The sequence below is a fragment of the Halichoeres trimaculatus genome, unplaced genomic scaffold, assembly GCF_033239565.1.
Source record: "Halichoeres trimaculatus isolate MK-OKI-2021-1 unplaced genomic scaffold, fHalTri1.1 fHalTri1_scaffold_16, whole genome shotgun sequence".
Lineage (NCBI taxonomy): Eukaryota > Metazoa > Chordata > Actinopteri > Labriformes > Labridae > Halichoeres > Halichoeres trimaculatus.
The window spans coordinates 10,119,494-10,147,153 of record NW_027437194.1 but is presented as its reverse complement, the minus strand read 5'-3'; the positions used below and the strand labels follow the sequence as shown (position 1 = coordinate 10,147,153).

At 40.0% G+C, this 27,660-nt stretch overlaps 3 protein-coding genes across 5 annotated transcripts in view; 2 read left to right on the top strand and 1 right to left on the bottom strand.

Annotated features, from left to right (window-relative positions):
* Positions 1-1,894: 1,894 nt before the first annotated feature.
* LOC141805019 (zinc metalloproteinase nas-4) lies at positions 1,895-5,764 on the bottom strand. 2 transcript variants are annotated; one of them, XM_074689689.1, is made up of 10 exons: positions 5,689-5,764; positions 5,565-5,597; positions 5,418-5,483; positions 5,222-5,271; positions 3,509-3,578; positions 3,306-3,420; positions 2,786-2,958; positions 2,524-2,605; positions 2,316-2,437; positions 1,895-2,118 (listed from the first exon to the last, which is right to left on the bottom strand). In XM_074689689.1, the coding sequence occupies exons 1-10, from the start codon at positions 5,738-5,740 to the stop codon at positions 1,964-1,966; spliced, it is 918 nt and encodes a 305-aa protein (XP_074545790.1). In that variant the 5' UTR covers positions 5,741-5,764; the 3' UTR covers positions 1,895-1,963. The 2 variants fall into 2 exon arrangements, with proteins under 2 accessions (XP_074545790.1, XP_074545792.1); XM_074689691.1 differs by having other exon boundaries at positions 5,418-5,439; positions 5,689-5,734.
* On the top strand, positions 5,673-8,644 carry zcchc9 (zinc finger, CCHC domain containing 9). Of its 2 annotated transcripts, XM_074689693.1 has the most exons (7): positions 5,673-5,791; positions 6,067-6,201; positions 7,017-7,418; positions 7,518-7,668; positions 7,751-7,843; positions 7,930-7,998; positions 8,395-8,644. In XM_074689693.1, the coding sequence occupies exons 3-7, from the start codon at positions 7,026-7,028 to the stop codon at positions 8,505-8,507; spliced, it is 819 nt and encodes a 272-aa protein (XP_074545794.1). In that variant the 5' UTR covers positions 5,673-5,791; positions 6,067-6,201; positions 7,017-7,025; the 3' UTR covers positions 8,508-8,644. The 2 variants fall into 2 exon arrangements, with proteins under 2 accessions (XP_074545794.1, XP_074545793.1); XM_074689692.1 differs by having other exon boundaries at positions 5,673-6,201.
* Positions 8,645-16,794: 8,150 nt separating this feature from the next.
* The window catches only part of xrcc4 (X-ray repair complementing defective repair in Chinese hamster cells 4), a 29,133-nt gene continuing 18,267 nt past the window's right edge, over positions 16,795-27,660 (top strand). Inside the window, exons 1-3 of the mRNA XM_074689686.1 lie at positions 16,795-16,921; positions 20,155-20,298; positions 20,845-21,035. Of these exons, the coding sequence (XP_074545787.1) occupies positions 20,157-20,298; positions 20,845-21,035 (333 nt within the window). The 5' untranslated portion in view covers positions 16,795-16,921; positions 20,155-20,156. The remainder of the gene's footprint in view (positions 16,922-20,154; positions 20,299-20,844; positions 21,036-27,660) is intronic.

The following is a 27,660-nucleotide window of genomic DNA, read 5'->3' as shown; positions in this document are numbered from 1 at the left end:
TCATCAACATGAAACCAAACAAACTCCCATATTTTACACTAAGACTTCCAGTGCTGTTGTAGTTTTACTGTGAAAGTTAAAATACAAAAAGTTTGTAATTCTGTTGTAACTGTACTGCAAAACTTAAACTATGTAATGCTTCAAGTTCACTGTTCTGTCACTGTGAATCAGTACAAATATAAAGCTGTAAAACCTCAACTACCTGAGACATAGAGCCCTACTGCACTGTCACAGTTTGTTATTTATTTGAAGCCAGAATACACAAGTGCTTTTACAGTGAAACTTGTGCAACACGAAGCTGAGAGCTCTGCCTTTATTGTAAAGCTGTAACCACACATGCCTCTAGATACTGCTATTAATTATAACTAAGACCACAAAAATGTGAACATTTAAGTTACACTGGCCATCTAAACCATGCCGTACTCAAGCACGAGTTTCATTTGCTTATATTAAGTTGTATAAAATGATTGTTGAGAGGAGAGGCCTTAGCGATCATGTCCGTGTGCATGAAGTGAACTGCGCTGAAGCCCAGCTCTCTGAAGAGAAGTGAATCATGCTCAAGTATGGCACACTTTTGGTCACACTGGCAAAACAATCTAAGCACAGTAAGGTTTAACAGCGTGACTGTGTCCTTAAGGCGCGGTCACACTGGTCATCCAAATTGTGCCGTACTCAAGAACGATTGCCCCCTTGCAGCACTATTCCCCCCCTGGAGATTACAGCCAGCGGTCACACGACTCCAATATGAACCAGACTTTAGGCACACGCATGGCCCACTCACTTCAACATCTAGTGTCTGTTTACAGGAAGTGCGATCTCATTAGAGTCAGGACAATGAGTCAAAGAGAATGATGTACATTTTTTTAGGGACAATCCAAAAACTCAAGATTGTAGAAGAAGGAATGTATAGAAACTTAAACATAGCTGCCAACTGTCCCCTTCCCAGATACTGTCCCCACAGCTTTTGGGGTGGGAGTAAACAGAATCATAAGTAGCGCCTCAGCTCTGTACATCCTGGAATGACAGGTAACAGACATGGCTTTTTCTGTGACTACAAGATTAGCCCTGAGTACAGGGGATGTAACCGGACGCAAGCCATAAGGGATGAGCTTGCTGAATGTTGTACTATGTGTTGTTTATAACAATAAGATCTTAAAGGAATTTAGAACTCTAACATTTTCACACTAACATATTTTAAGATTAAGCTTTTGGGAGGAGGCTGTTAGGAGGCTTTTTCTTGGGGAGGCTTTTTAGGGGTGGCTGTTAGGAGTCTGGGGGAAAGATGACAGTTGGGCGTAGAGATTGAGTAGGGAGAGGTGGTCAGTTGAGCTGAGCGTGGAGAGTTTGTTGCTAGTTAGTTCTCTGCAGACATCTCAACCCACTTTGTTCAAGATGGCTTGTTGTGAATAAAGTTTTTGAATTCAAGCTGACTGAACTCTTTGGCTGATTGGACTCTGCTTCTTTTTCTTCCTCAGTAGTCTAAGATCAGGGTATCAGAAAATTCAGTTATGAAGTGTTTAGGCAGATATTGTGAATCCAATAAGTTGAAAATAGTATTGTTTTTTTAACAGTTAAAATTTTACAACACTTATTTTAGCTTGGTGATACTTCTAAGACTTTTAGGTGACAATAATGTTTGACTTTAATCTCAAATTTCTATGAATAAATCTTGTAACACAGCTGGGCCTAATGAAGCACTTTCGGAATAAATAGAGATGAAGCAGAGAACACTGATAATCTTTACCTTTACTGTATGACACCAAACAAAGATGAAACTCATTAATTTCACCAGGAATATATTACTTTATGAACTAAAAACACCCATGTATCTTTTCTGCCTTCTGTGAACGTGTAAATAAAAAAAATCCATGTCAGACTTTTTTTTTTACCGTTGGTTTTATTAAAACAAAAAAATCAGTGATCTTCCACTGGTGTTATTGGGCCCTCTAGTGGCAGCTGTAGTCTACTGCAGGTGTTTAGACGAACAAGAAGTGACAGTGGTTTGGTCTTGCTTTAGTTTCTTGTCAAAAAAAAGATGTCTGAATATGTTCCTGTGGATATGAGAGTCTTCCTCCCTCTCTTCCTCCCTTTCTGGGGGCTCTGGGAGCTCTGGGAGGCCTGGAAGAGAAACACAAGTTAGCACAGCAACAAGAACTGCTGCAAAGCAAAAGACAGAAATCCTGGTTTTACAAGACCATTTTTCTCTTCATGCAAACTTTACTGGACAGTTAGAAATGGAAATGGGATGTGCGTTGACCAGTTTTTCCTAAAAGCTTTAATCATTTGTCAGCAGACTCTATACTCTTTTCTCTCACCACAGCTGTAGAGGCACTGGACTTTCTGGATGTCGGTCTTCGTCAGTCGGACTCTCTGTCCCATCTCCTCTACGTCAGCGTTTGGTACGATGGTAGGCTGACCATTAGCTGAGAAAAACCCACTGGCATTGGAAGGGAAACTTGATTTACAGTGTCATATTTAGAGGAAATGAGAACTGAATGTCTAATATTTGAAGCTCAAGGTTACCTCCCGTAGTGCAGGATAGATGTGATGTCATAGGGAAGTCCGAAAGTTTCACCATCTCGCATCTGGAAATTATTCTCCATCCCTAAAAAAAAAAAAATCACAATTAGAAACAAACTTGAAGATCTTGTTTTCAGCTTTAAATTTTCTTTTTCTATTTTTGTACAGACGATGGAAGCTTTTCAACACTAAGTTTTTGTTGCTATTTTACTGATGATTCTCTGCACATTTCATTTATTCTGGATATGTGGTGTTGAAACGTTACCTTGCATGATGTTATGCGTGAGAACAGTGATGTACTCTTCCCGATCTGTCCTTGTGTGTTCGTGGTGGAAGCCCAGAGCGTGAAGGATCTCATGGGCGATATTACCCACAACACACGTTGGTCCGACAAACACAGGTTGCTCTCCACCAATAAAGCCAACATACGACGCACAACTGGAACACAAAAGAGAAGGTTTGACGTCTCCCCAACACATTTGAGCTATTTGTTTATGCTCAAAATAATGACTGACAAGATTTTTCTTTGATAGAAAATAAATTAATATTAATCGGCTCAGGTTTTCAAAAGTATGTGTACCAGAATAAGGAAATTTAATGTTGTTATATTGTTTTGCCATTTTGTCGTCTCTTCTATGTACTGTGCTTTATTCAAACTGCAGTTTCATAAGTGTCCACTAGTGACTTGCTCCAGAAACACTACAAACCACTTACACTACCATTCAAAAAGCTGATCTTCAAAGCCCAGCTCAAACCATAGTGAGACAAAGAAACTATTTCATCACCCTTTACTGGTTTTGAAGAGCAGATAGTTTGTTTCAGACGTCCTTTGGTGGAATGAAACACACGTAGGCTCGGACACCATCGTCATTGCCGACAGGATCTCGTCTGTCCTGTCAACTGGAAAATAAATCAAATGTCATACAAGAATAAAGTAAAGATCTTATAGATGAAGATTAAAAACGAGGAGCAGTGATGGTTGCTGTACCTAGATCTTCGCTGATGTTGTACGGTATTTCACGTGTCGGCCAGATGCTCTCCACAGCATTCCTATCGCTCTGCAAGGGAAAAGAGCAACATTATCTGCAGGTTCAACATGGATATAAAGTGACAATGCTGGTTGTTCAGACTGAGCATGTGCTGTCTACATCTTTATGTCGTAGAAATCCCTGAATCTTAGTGTAAACTGATCAAAATACTCAAATACAGGGTGAAATCTCTGTGAGACCTTCACAAGATTTGCTGAAATGATTAGCTCATCACATAAGGACCTCCTATCATGAGATGATGGAGGGGCAGACCTTAGACACTAAGGGCCTTTTTCAAACTGCCCCTACATACTCCCCCTCCATGACAAAGTGCCCTCTGTCACGGAGTCACACTCGCAGCTGAATGAAGTTCACTTCATCAGGGTGTAGGGTATAAATACAGCTTTGGGGCAGAAACTTCCCTCTCTTGGGCGGAAGCAGATATAAAAAGAAAAAAACAGAAAAAAAAACAGAAAATACAAGAGAAACTTACTCCAACGCTTCTTTGGCTGCATTTCTTTTTTTATTGAACATTTTTTCATGTTTCACTGTCGCTTAAATCTTTTGTTTTTGTGACAGTCCCTGTAAATATTAAACACTCAAATAAACACAAACTGTCTGAACAAATGCAAGGCAGGCCTTAATCAATGACATGTACATCTAAAGTTGTGAACATCTGCATGACAATCATTAAATATTTGTGTTAGTTTAACAGTGTTTGTGCAGGCAGATATGCGTGGAACTTACATTTGTTTGTTGCTTCCTCCATGGCTGACACCGGACACAATTTAGCGCTGCACGTGTTCAGTGAGTTGGCATCCGTGCAGACTCGCTTGTAGAGGGTTTTATAGCCCACTACCCCTCCCCGCGGATCGGTTTGGGATGGCCCTTAATGTGGCGGGCCCTCCGCGAGAACGCGCAAACGGAGGGGTAGTGGGTAGGGACAGTGTGTAGGGGTTGGTTTGAAAAAGGGCCCAAGGTCTGTTTATAGCTCCGCCTCTGATGGGTCTCCAGAGGGCTGGCCAATTAGAGAGAAAGGGGTTTTGAGGAGTGGGGAGCCTTAAAGAGACAGCAGCTAAAACAAAGTGTTACAGACAGAGGCTGAAAAAAGGTTTTTGTTTTTGTTTTTTGTTTTTAGCTGTGAATCATCCAAAGATTCTACGGGAGTACTATGGACAAAATAAAAACTATAGAAAAACAAAACAAAAAAGAAAAAAAACAATGCAATACTCCCGCTTAAAACTAAAAATAAACTATGTTTATCGTCACAGAGACTCTCATTGTGAAGGTCCAACTTTAAACTGCATTTGGGGCATTCACTTTGCAAAACAAGAACTTATTTAACTTATCTGACTTGTAACAGGCGGTCATTTAAGCACATGGTTAGTCTCTTTATAAACAGAAATATCATTAAGATTATTATTTTGATTTATTAAACCATTTTTTAAAGGTTCATCCTTGATAAATCCCAACATCTGACAAATGACATGATCATAATGATCATAATGATCTTTATACTGCAGCTTCAAATGTAAAAACTGAAGGCTTAATTACATGTTCCTGACTTTAGGTAAACAGGTTATCTTTTAGAAAAATTAATTAAGTTCAGAAAATAAAATGGAATAAAAAAACAATTACTTAAAGTGATTATAGCGGTGTTAGAGTGGACTTACTGACAGCACCATGTCTCCCTCTGACAGCACGTAATCTTTGGTCATCAGCTCTGCAAAATAATGCGAGCAAAACAAACAAGATTAATGAATATGTTCCTCTTGTGATGAAAAATGTTTATCATCTCATCTGTGAATAAAGTGCATGCAATTATAAATTACATGTCAAAGGATCAACTGTGTGTCACTGTGAGTTTACCTTCCAAAGTTTCTGGATTTTCCTGCATATAATGTAAAGCTCGTATGAACCAGTCCTCCTTCAGTGCTGAGAAAACACATGTCAGCCTTACAGAAACACAAATATGAATAAATGTGACAAGTCAGTCTAAATCAGAGGAAGTTTTACCTTTCTTGGCTTCCTCTATGGGTCCACAGTCCACTAAAACACAATACAAGGAGAAAGTTGAAAATTTTCTTGGTAAGAAGCTGGGGCAAAAAAACAAACAAACAAGTTTGTGTCTGATTCTTACCATTTCTCATGTGCTGAGCTAACAGCAGAGCGGCGAGGAGCAGATGCAGCATGATCTCAGATAGACTGTTGCCAGATCCAAGTCCTCTCAGCTCATTACTCAGGTAAAATCAGATCACCTGTTGGCTTCTGCTGCTGCAGCCTCTTAATTCCTGAAGATCACAGCGTTACGGAGTAAGATGTTCATATTTTTACCTTTTTGACAGTTTTAAGTCACTTTGGAGATGAAAAAGAAAGTCTCAGTTTGTGATATCTGTAGTTTGATTGACCCAAGTGATTACAATCCAAAGGACGCTGGAGTTCAGGATTTGCCCAAAAGCTGTTTAACGCTTTAAGTAGACCAGAAAGTTATTTTTGTTCGATTTCATCCGTGAAACAGAAGTTTTCAGGATTAACCCGGTGAGGAGGGCAGTAGTCAGCCCGACGCGCTGGTTGTTGAGCAGGAAAAAGATCCGTCGAAGAAGAGAATGGACTTCCGGTGAAAATACAAACACATGTCTGAAGACTTCTCACGGTAAGTTTCCTTTTTATTTCTTTATTGTGATTGTTTTTAATCAAATTAAGGCAGATGCGTTTATATATGGTGTCCTTTTTTCTAAATATGTGTTTTTTTATTTCTGTATATCAATGGAAATAGAAGTTAACGCGATGTTTTAGCCTGCAGCTACCTGGCGAGCTCAGTATTTTCTACAACACGAGTTTAGTTCATCTTATAACTGCATATAGTGATGTTGTTATGACATTAAAGTTGTATGTCAGGTAAGTTACAGGAATTTTAGGCCATATTATTTATTACTTAAGTACTGAAGGAGTTATCTTGCTGTCACATGCTGCACAAAGTAGAGAAAACTTAATGTATGACTTCATGTATAACTAGCTGCTGTTGCTTATAAAGGATATACTAGGGATACAAAATTAATTTCACTTTAACTTTTCATCTTGAATCCAGCTGATTGTTATCCAGCTGATTGTTACCTCCTGTCTGTGGCATCATATTCATATGGCTAAATTTTGGTAGAGTTTCTTAAAAATCTGAAGCTGGAGAATTTGAAAACGATAAAACATCGTGAAAAGTTTGTTTTTCTCAGACATTTTCCATCATAACAATCTGAAATTTTATGCAACATACACTATAAATTGGCTTTACTCGAAATAGATTTTTTCTGCTACTTTTTAGTGATTTTAGATCAATTTGAAGGCTGTAGATGTTTTGCAAGATTATGTCAGAGGTGTATCTTTGGGAGGATTGTTGTGATTTTAGTTCATCAGGAAGAATCAAACAAATAAAGAAACACATCTCCCTCTCTCCCCTTCTGTTTTTGTTCATAGGATGCAGTCATGACAAGATGGGCAAGAGCAAACAATGTCCACAAACACAAACCAGCAGAGGCCACGCCTTGGAGCCAGCTCAAAGCTAAAGGAGGTAACAGAGGTCAATCAGATGGACCTTCAGGATCCAGACAAGGACCTCAGAGGGACCGCTTGAGAGGGACTCAACCTGGAGCATCCAGTGTGAAGAAACCAAACAAAAAGAAAAAGGACTACGACAACGAGGACGTCAATGGCTTCCTAGAGTATCTGCAGCAGAGCGGACAGGCGCTGCCCCGAGGAGAACGAGGAGGCAAGGAGGAGGAGAGGGAGATCAGGGAGGAGGTGGAGATGGCTTTGAAGAAAGACAGAAGAAGAGAGGATAGGAGAATAAAGAGGCAGAACAACAAGAAGAACAATATGGTGAGAGACAGGGTTTAGGTTTTGTGATCAAATAACTTTGAGGGAACATTTGAGGATCTTGAAATACCTTTCCTCTCCTTGTTCCCTTGTCTCCTCCAGCTTTGCTTCAACTGCAGGAAACCCGGTCACGGTTTGGCAGACTGTCCAGAGGCAGACAGAGACGAGGAGATGGGGCGAGGGATCTGCTACCGCTGCGGCTCCACGGAACATGAAATCCAGAAATGCAGAGCCAAAGTGGACCCAGCTCTGGGTGAGGATTCTCACATCAGTTCACTCTCAAGGTGTCTATGTTTTTCGCTGCTGTACTAACTCTTCTATGCTCTCTGCTCCAGGTGATTATCCGTTTGCTAAATGCTTCATTTGTGAGAAGACAGGACATCTGTCACGGTCCTGTCCAGATAATCCTAAAGGACTTTATGCACAAGGTACATACTTTAAAACAGACACAGCTCTGTTTTTGAAGAAATTAATTTAACACCGCTTTAAAGGAGCATTCACTTTTTCTCTGCAGGTGGCTGCTGTCGAGTTTGTGGCTCAGTGGAACATTTCCAGAAGGACTGTCCAGAGCACCAGGCTGCAAGTGAGTCTCTCCTGTCCCCTTCTTTGGTCTGCAGATGTTATTAGAGAGCTATAGCTGAGTTTAAAATTATTGGATGCATGTTCAGCAGATTGTGATTTAGGAAACTCGCCTGAACTTTTTCTTATGTGGCTTTGCCCCCATAATTTTTCATTGTATTTAGATCTAAAAGTAGCCAAGTGTTAAACCAAACAAACTTGGCATTAACAAAAAATGGGAAAAGAAGCTTTTAGGGGACAGTAAGTCATCAGAAACACAAGAAGGCTCATCCGTGGGGAGGTAACAGAGCTGCTTCATGCCTGGTAGATAACCTGGTAGAAATCCAGCATTAACATGTAATAAGGAGGAAAAGACTCTTGCGTTCGAGATCTGACATTATCTTTGTTGTCTCTCCTCCAGCCAACTCAGTGACCGTCTCCTGGCTCTCCAACAACATGAGCGCAGACTATGAAGACGTCCACGTCCCTGTGACCAAAAGCAAACCCAAACAGACTAAAGTGGTGAAGTTCTGATCTGATGAAGGATTTTCTGACTCCGTCACTTCAGTAACTCTGGAAAAAAACGACTCATTTTGATCCACTTGAGGAGAGCGACTTCTGCACACACCTGGTCCTCTTTATGTAAAATTCAGAGAAAAAATGTAATAAATAGTTCATTCTGTACTTCTTTGTGTTCAGTTTTTATTTATTTAATATTTTGTGGTTCAGATGTTTTGAAAAAAGAAAAACGTCCATTGACAAACTGTTTTTAACACTTCTTGTTAAGTATGGGTGGTGTGGAAAACAGGCAGTTCAGCTCAAAAAGCGCTTCAAGGAAATTCATTGTAAGCATGCAACATGATTGCTGTCCATGGAGGAAATAAAGATTTACTTTGAATTCTTCCAGTTGCATGCAAAAAATCCTGCAGACATAGGCATCCTGTCTGAAATGCAGCTGTAATGTTATGACTCTTCCTCTCGGGGGCAGCACTGACTCAAGGTGAGCTTCCTGTTTGCAGAGGTGACTTGATATTAGAGGGCTGAGGGTGTCCTGCTTCTCTGACTCTGAAGGTGAACATACCCAAGAACGCATCCTGAAAGAAAGTATAACATGCAAAAGTGTGTGTGAGCGTGTTTGTTTGTGAAAGCAGAGATTGATTTCCCTCCTCTCTCTTCTCCTCAGATTTTCCTTTGTTTCTTTTTGCTTAACATCTCTCTGCATTTCCTCAGACATCACACACTTATTGTTCCTCAGTGTTTTTTGCATTATTCGCAGCAGGAGCATCTTTGTCTCCCTGCAGGAAGTTTAGGATGTACTTTCTCTAATGGACCTTAGGGAATAATGTAATGATGTTCTTGGTCTGTTAATTTCCTCTGCAGAAATAGTGCAGAGCCCTATGTGAGCGATTACTTTGTCTGTCAGCGTCCTGACTTCATTAAAAACTCACCCTCGAACTGAGTGCGTCAGCAGCCACAGAGGAGATAACACGCTGCAGAGAAACGGAGCGCAGGGACGTCTTTCAGCCTTTCACTCTGGGTTTCTCAATGACGAAGAAGCTTTTTGTTTTCCAGGATACAGAGAGGAGATCTGTGTGTGTGTGTGTGTGTGTGTTCCCCCAGAGATCCTTCAAAAAGCTCTTACATCACTCATGATGCAGAAGGTTTCTGGGAACTCCACATCAGACAGAAGTGGTTCCTTAAAACCTGAAGAAACACTGAAACTGTCAGAGCTGAGCTGGAGTGAGGATTTCCAGGTTACTGAACACTTTGCACTCCTCCAGTATCAAAAGTTACTCTGTCCCCAAAGCTCTGATTCAGATAAATAAAACTACCACAGGAATGACGGGGAGAATGGCTTATTTCTAAACATGAGCCTTATTTTAAGTATTTTGCATTAAAGTGTCTGATTTTTTTTTAAATTTTTTTTTTACCAGAAGGGGCTAAAAAAATCCTCTTAGACACAATTCATAGAAAAAGTTTTTTGTTTTTTTTTAAATCACGAGTAGATTATTTTATATAATAAATATATGTCAGGTAATTCAACAAAAAATGTGAATAAAACCAGATCAATAAGAATTTTTCACTACTGCACATATTTATTTTTGTTTGATGCTATGTAACTAAACACCTGAATCGCACAACAGAAAGTCTACAGACCGAAGCAATGGCAGACTATCAGCTCCCAGATCTTTTGAAATCACAGCGTGGAGCCTCATTCATGTTCTTAATGTCTGCCAATAGACTGGTTTCATTTCTATGAGTTTGTGTAATTTTTTTTTTTATATCAGAGAGAGCTGAAACTTTAGAAAACTTTATATTTTGGCTCCTGTTCTGATACCAGACAGCTCACATACTGGAGAGTTCTTTTACCCCAGAGACCTCATGTTTGGGTAAAACTTAAGTATATAGTAAATAGAAACATTGAGGTCTCCCCGCCCCCTATGCCTGGTTTCCACAGAGCCTGATGCGTCCTCATGGAGGCAGAGAGGAGACTGGCCAGCAACACGTAGCTCACTTAGGCTGATTACACAATTTACCCAAAGCTTCACCCATGGGGGAGTATGTGTGAGAGTGTGTGTGAGTCTTAAAACAAAAGCACAGAGGGCTCATTCACTCACGTCTCCTGGATCCAATTTAAGAGTCAGAGAGGGGGTCTTTCCTCAAACTATTGTCTTTGTCTTTAGATTGCAACATCCAGAGTTTACCCTGAAAAACCTTCTAAGCTCTTTCTGTTAGCGCACAAATCCTCAAAAGACATCTTTCTGGATATATAACACTTCAATAAGACCCAAACCCTGAAACGCTTCTTCTCAAAGACTCCTTTGGACCACTTTCAGGACCTGAGGAATTATAAAAGCCATCAAACAATCAGATACCTCCTGCTTCCTGTTGGTTCCTGACATCTTTTACTTGTGACTTAAAGAAGAGTAAAGACCCCCGACATGTCGCCAATGAGGTTTCCATTACAGTTCCTGGCTGTATAATTAGAAAGAGGGCATTCAGGTCAGGATAATTAACCTGTGATGTTGCTCTGAAGTTTTTTGGGGGAGTTGAATGAGGAAGAAAACGTCTGAAACTCTCTCTCAGTTGTTACTCTTCCTCAGGTTAAAACAGTCCATAAACATCTGCAGTCAGAGTCATTAGGACTCTGTTGAGGGGCCGGACCGGGGTCTTCACTGCAGGTCTTAAAGAGGAGAGTTTATATTTATTAACGGGCCTTGCAGAATGCTTGATTCTGATTGGATGGTTGGAAAGAAAGTGTTATTGTAAATCATATTCAGCCACTCAGCAGAAGGTAGTCTGTCTAAGTCCTCTGTATTAAAAAAAAAAAAAAAAAAAAAAAAAAGTCAAAATACAATAAAACGGAATGGAGTGCTTCCAAAATATCGAAGCCTGGTGGTAAAAGTGTTAAATTCTTTATAAAAAGTAACACCACAACATGATTACTGTCTGTTAACCATGTGGAGTTAAAAAAAGAAAAAAAGAAAAGAAAGTTAATGTCTGTCACAGGCTGGTCTCAGAGAAATATTGACAGTTAGCAGCACAGGTTTGAGCAGCCACCAGACCCCAACCATCCCTGATAGAAAAAAAAAGTGGCTCAACATTCTGTCCTGCAATCTGGACACCCACAGATGACTTGGTGAGAGCTAAAAGCTGCAAGAAACAGGATCAGTTTTAAACTTAAGTATGAATCAACATGTTCTCTTCACTAAAAGTCTTATATCATTTAATGTATTATTCAGCCAAAGTGTTTGTTTGCAGTTAGCTTAACAGTAAGGTACTTTGGTTAGTCCAAGTTAAGTCATCTTATTTCCCGCTTTATCCATTATCCTATCCTTTTATCCTAAAAGCATTATTTTAGTGAAAGGTTAATTATGAAGAATTCTACATTTTAATTCACATAGCTACCTTCTCACTAAACATTACCCTTAATTCATTGTGGAAGGGCACCAAAAGATCTGCTGTCGAATCACCCATCACTTATCTGTGCTGCTTCTGGCATTTGTTTTCAATCTGGAGTCTATCTCAGCTGTAATTGGTCATACAGAGCAGGGGTGGGCATCCTGGACAGATTGTCAGCCTATCACAGGCCTACCCTTGGACTAACATTCAAAAAGTGTTTATTTAAAGCTAGCTGTTTGCTGGCTTAGCTGCATGAAACTGGTGTGAAAGCATGAACTCTATACTGAGGCCTATACGTCACAAGCAAAACAGAAGACAGCACTGTTTTATTAAAACATGAGTCAAAAACTGAAACTTTGACCAGATTTACAGTTTAAATCTAAATTCAACATATATCTGAAAACCATCCAGTAAGTAAATTCAGGTTGCTGCATGTCTGATCTTCAGAAAGTGTGCAGTAAGCTGGTCAGCGTTTGTCCCCAGGCAGACACAGCCAGCAGGAAACGCTTGTTACCTGCAGACCGAGCTGGAAGTCATTACTTACAGGTCTTGACTCATGAGCACACTTAGTCACATATGTGTTCCCGCTGCAGGCTACGAGGTGAAGGCGACGCTAAAGATGGGCGGAAGGAAGGATCCCTGAGAGGAACAGAGGAGGACATGAAAGTGAGGAGCAGCAGTTAATGACAGAGGAGAGCACATCAGAAATGGAGAGGAGTCTATTGGAGCTAATAAGGCTGAGCCGTCTGCTCTGGCCCTCTGGAGACGCCAGGGGACACACAGAAAGACATGTTTCTGTTTATCTCAGGGGTCCCTGAAAGGTCTGACAGCTTTAGGTGGCTCCTCTTAACGGTCTGAGTCACTTTCTCAGCACGCAGGAATGGGGACTAAACTTTCAGGCGTATACTTGTTACGCTAGTCACTCTTAATTACCGGTCCTCAAACCCTTCCGGCAGTGCTTCTTTATCAGACACATCAATCATAAACAGATTCCTGCATCCTTGGAGTCATCTGAAACACTTTCTGTATGAAATATGTAATGGAAATTCAAACTCGTAATTGATCAACTACAAAAGAGATGCTGCAACATGCAACTTCCAGATATCAGGAGCAGAATTTGGTGGCGAAGAATGACTCGCCTTAACTGTTGCCCACCCAGAGGCCCTTTTAGAAATCTAACCGGAACATAGAACTGTCTTATCTAAAGATATTGAGAACTAAAAATGGTGCCTGAACAGTTTGGAAAGAGTAAAAATATCTGCCAATAGGATAAGAAAAATGTAAGCAGGTCAGGCTCAATCTTCAAGCAAGTGTTTGTAAAGTGCACAGCACATATTTTGGTGCTAATTATCTGTAGGTTTTTGCGCCAATTTTTTGCTTGTGCAAAAATGTCTTACAGGAAGAACATCATAAAACACTGTTGAAGTTTCAGCTCTCGTCTCCGTTTTTGTGTGGAAACGACTGGCTACAAAAAAAAACACAAAAAAAACACCATAAATATTCAACAAGACTCTAAAAATAAACCAAAATTACCCTTTAAATTGTTCTCACTCCAAACACAGCTCTGATCTTTCTGCTGGTTCCCACCCACAACACCGAGCCAGCACCAGACCATGTCCTGTAGTGCCAATCCAAATAAATTACCCAGACCCTGAGGAGAGCACTGGTTTGTTGACCTTCTTTATCGTTGGTCCCTCTGGGTTGAAGTCTGAGCTGTGTGGTGAAACTTCTGCAGAACCGGGGGCTCACCTCCATGTGGCTGATTAAAATGCAGGTTAGCCAACATGCTGACGTTTTTCATTGTAACCACAGAGAGAGGCTTCAGGTCTTGAGTAAGAAAGAATCTCTCGTCCAACATAAAGAACATTTCCCGGATTCTGTTCAACTGCTCTCACGCAGAGCATTGTTGCGCAGTAATTCTGCAGACTCATGTTATATTTAAAGCAAACTGAAGCCACCTTTAGAGCCCAGCTTTCTCCTGGAGTACTCTGAGGTTGAATTGGACAGTAATAACCTAATAAGAAGAATAACAAACAGGCCGAGTTGTGTTTACAGAGACGTCTGGAAGCCAGTTTGATGAACTGATTGGGTCAGGATTATGAAGGCCTGTAGGCAGGATGGAGGAGGCTGTGTGCAAACTGACTGAATCTGTACTTGTGATTAAACACAGAAACTGAACGGTGCTGCTTCTTTCAATGAGGGAAAGGTTTAAAACCCAGCATCAGGGCTGTCAGGAGAGCAAATGTCAAAATCTGTGGAAGATGATGAAGTTTTTGGCTTCTTGGTAGCTGTAGAGAAGGATGTAAACATGATATTAAGAGCAAGGCTACCTATTTTTTGGAAGTGTTAGCTTTTGCATCAGTCATTTTGCACACTTTCATTATAGTGACAAATTCTTCCTTTTCCAACATGTTGGCTCTGAATTTTTCTGGATTACTTAGCCTGAAGTTGTTGAATTTGCTGGTTTCCATCAGGACCTAAAAGGCTCGGAAACAGCTGTTCTTTCCTTTGTGTTTGCATAAGCGTTTTAATTGGCTCCAACAATAAGCCTTTCCTGTTTATCTGTTTGGATTTCCCATCATCCACCTCTTTAATTTCTCTCAGGCATTAGAAGCTTTGTCCTATGTTGCTGTTTGACCTCTCCCTCAGATATCATTTCAAAGACATGGATCAAGTGTAACTCTGTCTGAATAATCCATCGTCTTAAGATATTCAATATAAGTCAATTAGAAATATTTTTTTCTTCTCATTAAAGCTATCATGGAGTGGAAAAAGGCTTGATCTGTGCGCCCTCCGGTGGTTGTTTTGAGATGACACTATGATAACAACGAGAATATTGGAAAAAGATCGGAAAATTGTCTGAAAATGAACATCAGAATTTATTCTTATTGCTCAAAAACTCACTGGACAACTTTTTCTAAACAAACACTTTTCTATCACAAACAGATGAATGCATTATTTCCTACTTGTTTCAGGACGCTGATATAAACAGGAAGTGTAGATCAGCTGTGATTGCACCATCACTGTTTTCAAGAGGGGTTTGAAAATTACTAAATTGAGATCATTATGATCCACAGTGCTTCAGAATTCACCCTGAGATGATCTGACTGAAATGTAATATTTCTCACAGTCCAGCACATGTGTAATCATGGACTTAAAGACCACCTGGGAGCTACAGGTTACTCTACGTCAACTCAAGTCATGCATGTGAAGCTACACTGCCACACATATTATAAATAATCCCTGTAGAAAAACAGGTGATTCAGACCTGTGTGTGTGTGTGTGTGTGTGTGTGTGTGTGTGTGTGTGTGTGTGTGTGTGTGTGTGTGTGTGTGTGTGTGTGTGTGTGTGTGTGTGTGTGTGTGTGATTGTCGTGTTTTTCCTTAATAGAAAGAGCTTTAAAGCCAGAGCAGCCTCTTAAAGCAATTATTCTTGGAAAGAGTCTGTTTGCAGTATTTGAATCATGCTCTCCATGTAATCCCTTCATTTCCCTTTTTGGATGACATGTGGCACACAGCTTGTTTTTCAGCCTCTCTGACAAGGAGACCAAAACAACACAGAGGCACACAGAGGGAAGGAACCATAGTCTATGTCCTGGATATAATATAATCTAAAGTCAAAAGAAAACTCCTGCTCATGTTCTAACAGTTGAAAATACATTTGATGGCAATGCATCTGTCCCCAGATGGCAATCGTCTTTCAAGATGGATATTGTTTTTTAACAATTTAAGAACTGACTTAAAAAAATGAGCTGCAATCAGTTGCAAAGATAAGTACTTGGTGCCAGTTGAAACAAAGCCCAAAAAGTTAAATCCAATTCAAGTCCTGCCTCTCACAAAGGGAAAAACATCCATAATTAATGGTTTTACAGAGGCACCTTATGAAGCCAGTGAGGACTCAAGTGGGGCCTATGCCACCCTGGCCAACCCCTTTGGACATGCCCCTGCACCAAACCAAACCTGTTTCTCCACAGCAGATTTATTTATCTCATTATTTTGATATAACAAAGCTGTTGTATGGTCATGTCAGGAGCATTTTCTGCCACCAAACAGTCAGTTAGACACAACAAGGGAGCAAAGACATGCCATGCTGTGACATGCTGAGGAAAGACTTATTGTTGGAGCCAAATGAAACATTTACGCAAACACAAAGGAAAGCATATCTGCCTTTTAGGCAGTGGTTGAAACCAGTAGAAAATTGTTAGGCACAGAAATGTATACTCAGAGTTTGTTGTTAAAAACAATAATAAAAAAGATCCCATATTGTTGTAGGACAACAAGCTACATTTATTAAAAATATTTTCACTAAATAATGTCTCGTTGCTAATACATTTCACAAAATATCAGATTTGTTATCCCTTTTTGTTTTGATGTGTATTATGTGCCTTTGAAGCTCTGTGACAACCTGGGACCTCAATTAAACACCTCCCAAAAATTCATTTGAAAGAGAAGAAAATCATCTTTTACAGAACAGGTATGTTTTTCTATTCTTTATTACATGTAGCCTCCTTATAAAATTAAAAATGAAGATCAAAAGTGACAAGTTAGAAAAGTATATCTTTAGAAATCAACTAAATAGGAAAAAAACTGAGAAGCTGTATTAGATAAAAGGTTATATTTCCACTTGGTGCTTCCGTTTCTCAAAATTAGAAAGTTATAAAAGATTATATTTCTAGTATGTTGAATTTTCTGTCTGATTTAAGAAAACATATTTCTCAAATTACTCATAATCAACTTCATAACATGTGACATTTTCTATGAGTCTTGAACTCAAAATCAAAAGTTATGACATACTGTTACATAAACAAAATCCTGTAAAAATCATTTTAACTTGTTAAATTGTTCAGTTGTTGTTTTCAGTGCATCTTGATAAATAAAAGTATTATTGATTTGTCCCCATTCGGTTTGACCATCCCGTTTGATCCGCTGTGTCGCCTGGTGATGACGTGTCATCCCTCTTCACTGGTGTCACTCTGAGTTTGTTGGATCAAAACTTTCATTTAAATCCACTAAACACATTCTAAGAGGAACAAACTGAAGCTCCAGGTAAGACTGAACTTAAATTCTTTAGTTTCAGGTTTATCGCGATCTTTTTTCACGTGTTTGACGCCACGTGTTTCTTGTGTTTACAGTTTTTCACAGAATGCTAACATTAGCATGCTAACTCCTCTGGAATCTGTTTCTTGTCATTTTGAGACACAGTTTCACACCAGACTGTGTTTGTGGACTCGAAACTGGACCTATGAGGGTCTTGATTCATCAGTTTACAGATTGACTTCGTGTGTGGACGACAGTAGTACTCACCAGCTTGTATTGTGTTCATGTTTTGCTTTTTCAGTATGTTCCTGGTTCAGGAAGTATCATCCAGTTAAAATAAACATAGTCAGTCTTCGTGGTTAAATCACACACGGATAAACGTGCTTTAGTCGTGCCTATTGTGTTTCACCCAAAGCGGCATCCCATAGGATTCTGTCTGCAGGCACACACGATAGAAATCACAAACACCTAACAAAATTGCATTAAAACCCCACAGCAATTCAGTGTAACAGAGAAATACTACATAAAGCCTCTCTGCCTCACAAAATACTTCTCATAGACGTGTTGTGAAATCTGTTTGAATAATAATCATGTTGTATAAGCATCTGAAGATCTCTTTGTGGTGCAGAGGACTTAAGATGTGACAATGACTCTCAACAGCTTCTCTGCATGAAATGAGGAGTTTCGCAGCGTGTGTGAGTGTGTGTGTTTGGTGTTGAAGCAGGTGGTGTTAAAGGATGTTGTTAAAGATGGAGCTGCTGTTGTGCTCTGCTGAAACATGTGTCAGCTGTGTGAGGATGTTAGCACGCTGCTGTGGTCGGTCATTAGTATCAGCTAACTGAGGTTTGAGTTTCTCTGCTGTGCTCCGCTCAGCCTGTACTTACAGCTAATGAGAGGCTGTGGATTAGTGCATTACAGTGCTTACAGAGGCGTGATGACATGTTTGCATGAAGCTGGTTCATCATTTTCACTTTGGTCATTACACGAGCGAACAGCACTAAAGAAAACCAGTGTTTAAAAATTACATAACAGTCAGTGGAGCATGAGGTCTGAGTGTATTTCAGGGAGGTGAGCAGACTGAATACCTAATGTGTTTTCTGTTTTCATTGTGTTTGTCACATAAATACAGGCAACACAAGCAGCAAATTAAAATTATGACTTGTGTTTTCTTCCTGTAGAACATCAAAAACAGAAAACATTAAAATCAGAGCTCAAACTTTAGCAGGTTTTATTTTACACATGAGGTACAGAACAGTTAATGTGCTTTGGTAGTAGTTTCTGGTTGCATTGGTTAAGTGTAGTTATAAATCTCAATCTTCTTGTCTGGTTTCTTTGCTGGACGCTAACGGGCGTCAGAATTTAATTTGAATTATATTTAATTGTTTGAAAGATGGTCCCAAAGAGACAAATCATCTTTTTTTCACGGGAGTCCTGAAAGTAAGAACAGTTAAGGCCAGAAGCAACACACTGGACAACTTTTAGATCTGGACCAATTCTAAAATCCTGAGAGCACACACCTTAAAACAGATCGGACTGATTTTTAACATGAAAATCTTATAAAGTAGGAGACAGGGATTCATCATCTGCCCTCTCCCTCTGGAACCCCCTACTCAAACACATCTGTGACTGAACCAGTCTGAACACATTCATCACATTCATATATCATCTCAAAACTCTAATATCATCTGTATCTCTTTCAGGTTAATAGCACAGGTAGCGACTTTAGAGAAGGCTGAGGTTGTGCACAGTAATTTGTCCCACTCGCTAAATCAAAAATCACTCAAATCTGACAAAATGTCTTTTGCTTTTTGAATAATATTTTACATTGAACCAACAAAAATAGTGATCAACAAAAAAACACAGCAACCCAGCTCACCCTTCCTCTCTCATTCACGCCAAACAAAAGGTGGCAAGTGACTTCAAAAGGAATCATATATGATCAACCATACACCAATCAACGTGTACCCCAAATTAAGCTACAACCCAAACAAACAATTTAGCACCAAAAATAATATACAAACAATATCATACTCAAAACCCCTGATTTAGAAAAAATAAACGGTTAATTCATTCATTGCACCTATAGCACAGTAACTCTTCACTCATTGCACAGCCCAAAAAAAATTGCTGCATATATTGTATATTTTTATGCCTTCATTAATCAAATCTTGTTTATTTTTTACGTCTTTTGCATGTCGTTCATTGTAGATAGCAAGGACATTTGTTTTTTTACAAAGAAACACATTCCCCTCACATTATGGTAAACAATGAATCTTTCAATCTTGAATCTTTGACATACAGGTGATAACTACAGGTACGTTGTGAGTCTTGTGCTAACTTGTGAAGTAGATGGTTAAATCGCCAGATAAGCTCTGTCTAGCAGCTTTAATCAGAGCAGAAAACTGCAGCTTTTACTGTAAAGGAGACTCTTTGTGCCCGTCTTAGCGCAGCTCTGGTTGCAGTTTCCAAACCATGGTTGTGTAACTTCTGTTTGGGAGAGCCTTATCAGGTTATTTGCTGAAATTTTATAATTTAATGCCACTTCTCCAGTCCTGATCCAGCTGTAAACCAGTTGTAAACCAGCTGACAACAGGCCCTGTGTGTTTAGTCTCCTGGGGGGCTCCGAGGTTTCTCCAGGCCAGGCCTTATGGGGTCTCTGATGGTTTACAGAACCCTTCTCCTTCCAGACCTTAAACATGCTCTCTAAGAAACAATAGCTGGCCCCCTGCTCGGGCTGCTGACAGAAAACTGTCCTTGTGTAGAAGTAGCTGCTGTGAAAGCAGACCCACATTTAGGAGGGTCCGTGCTCCTGTGAGCTGCTGTTTTCAGAATGGTTTAAAGCTTCGGCGAGTGGAGTTTAAGTGTTGGCTGGCACGTGAACAGCAGGCTGTGACACATGGCAGGAGAAGAAAACAGCTGGAGGCGTTTAGACAGTCATACTGAAGGTCTGAGGAAATACAGGAACCAGGAGTGTTTGGGGATGATTCACGACATTTGAATATTTCACTCTTTGAATAGCGAACTTTCAAAAATCTAATTCATAATGGGCGGATGTGCCGCCATTTTTAGCACTTAACAGGACTTTTCTTGCAGGATTGCATCATATTTTTAAAGAGGATGTGAAAATGTTTACTTGCAAAGCGATCAGACCGCCATCAGCTCAGTAAAATATCAATTTTATCCAAAAAGTTTAAGAAAAACTAAGAAGAATCCAGACTAACCCTCTGACTTGTTTTCTTCAGGGATGCACGTGTCAGTGCGAAAAGTCTCTGTCCCTTCAGAGCCTGACTCCTCCTACTTCTTGCGGGTGGACTGGATGGGGCGAGGCTTAGGCTCAGGCTTTCAGTTGCTGCTGACTGATGGACAGGATGCCTGGAGAGGAAAAGGTAACCCAACAAATTCACCTGTTGACCACACACACACATTAACACCTTTCTGTGTCACCTGCTGACCTTTAAGGTGTCTGCTGTTGACCCTTCAGCTGCTCACACAGCTGCACTCAGAGGAAGATTTATTAGCTTCTCCAGCATCGGCCTGAATCCTCCAGACTGACACTGACATTCTGATTTTCATACCATAGTGTGCCAAACTGTTTCCAAGCAAACTGGACAACTTAGTGAAAACGCAGGTGTAATTACGAAAATTTCAAGCAACGTTTTTTATTTTATGTAAGACTATGAAACACCTGAGTTTACTCCAAAATATTACTCTTATATTCGAAATGGAGTGGAGTTGATCTAGGAAGTGATTTAAATGTTATGTACTCTGGCAAAGACTAAAGTGACACTGCTTCACTGCTTCATTGTTTGCTTTCCAGCCACTTGTCTTTGTTTCTTTATTTCCATTTATACTTTTCTTTATTTTGTGACCCACAGTTTTATCATCCTCACCATGCTCTGTCACTCTCACCCTCTTTGTAATTCTCTCTGCAGTGAGTGAGGAAGCAGTGAGCAAGGAGGCGGAGGAGCTAGAGATGCAGATGGAGCGCTACATCCAGGACCTCCAGCAGGCTCTGACAGAAACAGAAACCTCCTCCTCTTACAGCTTCAGCCTGACACCGTCCCCGCCTGACGGCAGCTCCACCGTCACTCTGGCGTACGAGAAGGTTCAGAAGGACATCTCAGTGAGTGAAGCTGCACTCATTCATCCTCGCAAAGTCTCACACAGATAACTGCTTCACCTGGTTTATGTTTATTTAATTTTCCCTCCAGTCAGGGGGTTAATTCGGAAATGTGGTCTTGTGTTTGGATTCTGCAGGATTATCACCAGAACGTGGGTTAATTGTTGACTTTGATTCATACTCAGGGGTGTTGATAGTCACATGACGTCAGCGCCGTCTGTGCAGAGATATCAGCGTCACCTCTCTGTCTTAAATCCTCCTCTGAAGTTTAAAGCTCCAGAGAAAAAATGTTTTTATTTCCTAACCGAGTGGAGGAAGTGATGAATAGAGTGTGAAACTCGAGTCATTTCTCACCTCCAGCTGCAGGACACATCTTCTAACTGACCTATTAGAAAAACAGCAGATATGATCATGTGCTCCACATCAGAGGATGGATCAAACAATAAGTTCTTCTTAGTCTTGATCAGATAATCAGCAGGTTAAACATTCAAAGTTAATCCAGACAGCTACAGCAAACTGTTAGCAGACCAGAGGTTATGTCTTAATCACTTCACCGTGTCAGAAAGCCGAACATTTTAACACTGGCCTTCTAAACTCCAGGTGCTTTTACACATTTGACTGAGAGGTTATTTCTGGTAGTTTCATGCTCGGCACTAAAGGACCTGATGTGAAAATTTTAGGAATTGCTAGAGTAGAGTACCTTAGCGAACAACTAACTTATGCTGTAATGACTGAAGTCTCATTTTTTGTCTCTGTTTAAGTACGTCCACCAAGGCTTTCCTACTTCCACCAGATCTGTGTCTGGTCCCTCTCTGCTCCATTTTGGTTTACCTCTGTACACTCATAGCAAAGTATTTTCAGAGTCCGGCATAGATTAAAGACAGATTTTTATACTTTCCCATGTTTCCAAGATGGATATAGGGTAACAACGCAGAATGTTCAGACCGAGCATGTGCAGATTTTCAGACCTCTACTTATTCATATGTTGTAGAAATCTTCATGGGATCAGCTGAAACAAGGACATCACTGGTTCATGACACATTGGAGGTGCAGGCCTCAAACACCTTGGCCTGTCCACCCTCAACACTCCTCCAGAGGGCTAGCTAATCAGAGTGAAGAGGTTTTTTGGAGCAAGGGGCCTTAAAGAAACAGCATATAAAATGTAGCGTTTCAGTCAGGTTTTCTAAAACCTCAGGGAGAGTAAAATACATTTTTTTGAGCTGTAAATCATGTAAAGATACCATGGACAAAATAAAGACTTTAAAAAAGCATAATGCCCCCTCTTTAAGTTGGTTTTGAGCTGCTTTGCAATTACCAGTTCTCTCCATCTTCGATCCGTTTGGCGCTGTAGCAGTGAGTGACAGTAGACCTCAACCATGAGGGGATAACAGATGAGAGGCGCCACCATCTGTATCAAAACCCTTGATACATTTTGAAGACACAATCATTAATTAAAAGATCAAAGCTGCAGCGGACCATGTTTATCAGTGTAGTCCAGAAAACAAAGTAACACAGCGTCTGCTTCTGGTTGAACTGATCATCTTTTCCTATTTTAGCATCTTTCTCTTTGAAGACGAAGTTACCTAGAGATCTATTTGCAAGTTTCAGAAACAAATAATAACAATCTGAGGCCATCTGTGGAAAATATTGATCGCAACGTTTCTCCAAAGGGATTACATTGCAGCCATTACAGCCTGTTTCCCATCTGGCAAATTTGGAGCCAAATATCAGACTGGTGGACCAGGCAGACTCCAGTTTCCAAAACCATCAAACTCCCCTGAAACATATCGGCTCCGTTTGGACTTTATTTTCTTAGAAAACAGTCAGGATCTCGACAACAACATGAATAATCCGTGCTCAGGGGTCAGCCATGTGGAGACACTCAGATGGAGACATAAACCCAGAGTTACCATGGCAGTTATGACACAGTGGAAAGCGACGTGCGTGTTGCAGCATAGAGGAAATGAATCGATGCTTCTGTTTGAGAAAAACGAGAGTAACAGATCATGGATTTACAGAAGTCCTCTGGGTGTTTCTCTTGCAACATATGAAAACAAGCAGTAATTCATCTGTCATAAAGTTATGAGTCATAATGAAAGGCTTTGCTCTAAACATGCTCATTCCCCTCTAATCGCAGCTCCTGTTCAGCCAACAAAACACCAAAAGAGCCCAGAAGTGAGACGCTCACACAGCCGGACAGGTGTTACCTGAGGTGTTAGCATACCAAACGTGTGTGTGAGTGTTTGTAGGTTTGCATCTCCCAACTCCACTTATCTTCATCTCCAGTAAGACATGTGTAAGACTCTTTCGTCTGTGGCACTCTCACATTTGATTCTTCTAATGTTGTTTTGTGGGTTTTCACTATTGTTGAATCCCCTGATTTCACAGATTTAAGTCTCATTCTCACGACTGATGGAGTATTGTCCAGAGTAATCACCATCAGATGTTCAAAGGGATTGCATAATTGCAGAAACACAAACACATTTAAACTGAATGTCTTAATTATCTACCATAGTTGGCTCAGCAGAAAAACACAAACAAGAACATGCACAGTTCAGAAGAAAAGATGACAAAGCTTTTTGAATTGAATAAAATCTGTGTGAACATCAGTTTTGTGTGGCTAACATTGGCATGCTATCTGTCTGACTGTAAGGATGCTTGTTCTCATGTTTTTAGACATGATGTTAGTTCAAGTTATCAGCTTACAGACACCTACTAAGCATTACACTACATCAAAATGAATAAAGTCACCAAACTTGATACCATGAATGTGAATTTCTGAGACACATTGAACTACAATCCATAAGAAAGTTGACAAAATAGTTAGTTTCAATATAGTTTCAAGAAAAGTTATCGTATACCAAACTCGGGAGGATTCAACCTAACAGTGATCTTTGGCCTGTTGTGGCCCATTAGTAGGGATGCACCAATATGACATTTTTGGCCGATACCAATATCTTATATTAATATTGCTGGTATGGCCAGTTACCGATATTTACCTATGTCAGTATTGGTAAAAAAAAAAAAAATCTTAGATGATCAAATTGTGAACATACTGAAATGATGCAAACTGAATTTTTTAATAGCTCCCTTTATTTTCAAACTTGTTTTCCTTGTCCACTCTTCTTAGGTAGTTTTGGTGTTTACATAGTCATAGAAAACAACATTATTTAGGCCTCGAAAGATCATTCAAGATGCTCTGAAAATGGCGGACAGCTAATGAGTAAATATCAGCCCACTTTTACACATTGGATATATGCACATATGTTAAAAAAATGACCAACACAGGCCAATACCGATATCGATACTGATGTATCGTGCATCCCTACTCATCAGGAAACATTTTCATAAGACCGTCATGTCATAAGAGTGAGTAAAAGTTATCCTCTGGGGAGCATGCATGGCTGTTAGTATTTTCTGTAACATAAATCATGTCATGGCTGAGATATTTGAACAAAAAACATAAATGTAAACCCAAAGTCTGAATGAGTAGAAATGTGTAAGACACACCAGTATCATAGGGGATTGTTCCTCCTGGGACCATGGATGTACATACAAAAAAAACTGTGCCAGTCCAACAGCAATACATGAAGGTTTCTCACTCTAAATATAAAAAAAAGTGAACTCTCTGGTTGTTCACTAGAAATTTCCAGAATATCTTCAAAGTTGTATAGGTTTATCCTCTGAGAAACATGAGGAAAATTCGGACATCTTTAAAATCAGTATGATTTGTCATCTGGGGGAGTCTGAATATCCATGATAGTATTTTAAATCCAGCCGTTCTCAACGTTTTAAAATATGACTGAATAAGAGTGACTTGTGACCCTCTGTTTGGGCATTAGGATAAATTTGTGGATCAAAAGGGTCGGTGCAATTAAACCTCTGAAGAACATGCATAACTGAGAACACTACATGTCATTTGTCATCTAAATGCTGTCGTATTTTAGAAGATATGTTCACTTAGTAGCTCAAGTCAAAGGACATCTTTAAAGTCATTGAGATTTATCTTCTGGGGAGCATGAATGTCAGGATTTCCTCAAAATCCAATCAAACCATCCTATGGTTGTTGAGACATTTCTCATAGAAAACACTGATGTGTTAATAATAATTCATCATATTCCCACATTATCTAAAAACAGGTTTATACTTTAGGAAAAGTTGTTTTACTTCTGAGTAATAGTTTGTAATCTGGGGGGCATGAATATGCCATAAATGTTTTAAGTAAAAAAAATAAAAAAAATACATATGCTGAACCCTTACACTGAAAAGAAGTTACTACTGATTTTTTAGGGGAACATCATGGCAAATTTGAAAATCAGGAGAGTCAGTGTAAGATACCTTTATGGGGGGCATGAATATCTGTAATGATATTTAATGTCAAACCATCCCACAGTTACTGAGTTTTTTTTTTTTTAAGAAATCACTGATGTTAAACCTGAAGGTGGCAAAAGTCAGGGCTTCACTAATGTCTGAAGGATGTGTCCTCTTGGGACCATGAATGTCTGGATAAAACAGTGTATTTGCAGAGATTTTACACAGGAAGAGTTGGAAAAATGAAACATTTTGCTGGTGCTTTAAGTAGAGTTTGTTAATTTATATTGTCTTGTAGCAAAGTTCTTTTGGGAAACATGAATTTATGTGTAGAGTTTGATAACAATAGGCTAAAAAATGTTTAGATATGCCAGTTTAATCCTTAGTAATTTAGATTATGAGTATGAAAATATAATTAATACACCCAGTTGAGTTGAAGACTTTCTCACTATGTTCCTCTCTCGTATCCTCCGTGTTCCTCTGTCACCTCCAGTTATTTACAAGTGTTCAACATTTGCCAGCAATTACTTCATGGCCTCTTCAAAACGTCTGGTGAATAATGGCCGTCTAAAAGTGCTTGAGATGGAAATACCTCTGCTGAGTTCTTCTGGCAAACACTTCCAGTTGTTGCTTCATCGTATTCACGCGGTCAGTATTGGACTCTTGAAGATGGTCATTTAACCACAAAAAGGAGCTTCAGCTGTGAGACGGGCGCTTGTGACCATGGCCGAGCTGCTGGTCAGGGCCTGGTGTTGTTGACTGGTCTGAGGCTTGAGGATGTTGGCTGATGCTCTGTTGATGTGGGCAAAGGTTTCTCATGTAGTCATAGAGACGCTACTGTTTGAAAAGCTGTTTCTGACTCACTGATTTACACTAATTAGCTGCCGGACACTTTTATTTGGGGAGAGACCCTCTGAGGGGAGCTCCACCTATTCTAAATTTACTACAAAGTGGGTGCTAACGTGGAGCTGCTGAATGTCAAAGTCGTTAATACGAAATAAGGGGGACGAAAGGTGCTGACCGCGGCGGATGACACACTCTGAGACACGTGCATGAAAGAGCTGCAAAGCTTCAGCAACATTTCTGACTGTTTCGGATTAATGCACAATCAGCAAAAGTAAACATGAAATACTGGACTAAGATTGGCAACATGTTAAACATCATCATATGTGACCACTGTGATCATGCTTACTTGTTGGTGTTTGGTTTTCTCTTTTTAAGCCAAGTATCATACAGACCACATGGACTTTCCTTTTGTAATTTTGACTTTGAAAAAAATCAGAGATTATGCCCAGAAAGTTCATCTTCCCTTTTTTGGGGAACTGTTCGAATTTTCTCTTGCTCAAATGGCATCATTGCTTCAATGGGTTTTAAAGGGTCCAAAGAGGGTGTTTATTTGTGTTTGTTTAGTCCTTAAACTGTCCCTCTCATGCCTCTGTAATATATTTATATGATTTACTGCTAAAAAAATCCTCATTTTTCGCACACTGGTGTTTTAGAAAACCTTTATTTTTCTCTTTAGTCTTAATTTTAGTTGCTGTCTCTTTAAAGGTAATATTTGCAGGAATTTTTATTGTTAGTAAACAACGCAGCATTTGAACTTGGCTTCTCCTCCTTGGCTCAGTGCCAGCGGCAGCACACACCCACAGCCTCACCAAAGCCACGTAAAACACACTCACTAGCCCGGCAACCACCTATAGCATTGCATTCCGATGTAAGAGACTTGTGAGCATGGGTCACGGGTAGTTGGCACATACCTGCTCATCAAAGCAAAGAAAACCAACTCACATCGCTCTTCGCCTCATTTTGCTCTCCAAGTGCAAAAAGGTATGTGAAAGTTGAGCCAAGCTTCACCCTCATTCAGTGAAAAAAGCTTTATCTGTTTAGCGCTTCGTTTCACTTTGGGTTTTCTTTTTTACATCCACTATAGTAGCCACTCAGGGCAGCATCTTCCACTCGCTAATCATTGATCAACACACTAAATCACTGGCACACTAGGTGCTCTGTGATTGGCTTATGTAACCTCACCTAACCTCCGCCTAGAAACGTCCTGAAACAACCAAAACATCAACATATAGGCAGAGGACACTGCCGCACATGTATAGAGGCCCATAAGAGATGAATAAGCAGGACTATTTCTGTAAAAGTTGACTTTTTTTTTTTTTATTCTTACAGACCTTACGTTTAAGGCTCCCTGCTCCACAAACCCCCTTCCCTCTGATTGGCCAGCCCCATAGAGGTCAATCAGGGGTGAAGCTATGGAGATTCTGGTGTGATGACCTCATCATTTGAGCAAGTCTTATGAAGATTTCGTGAA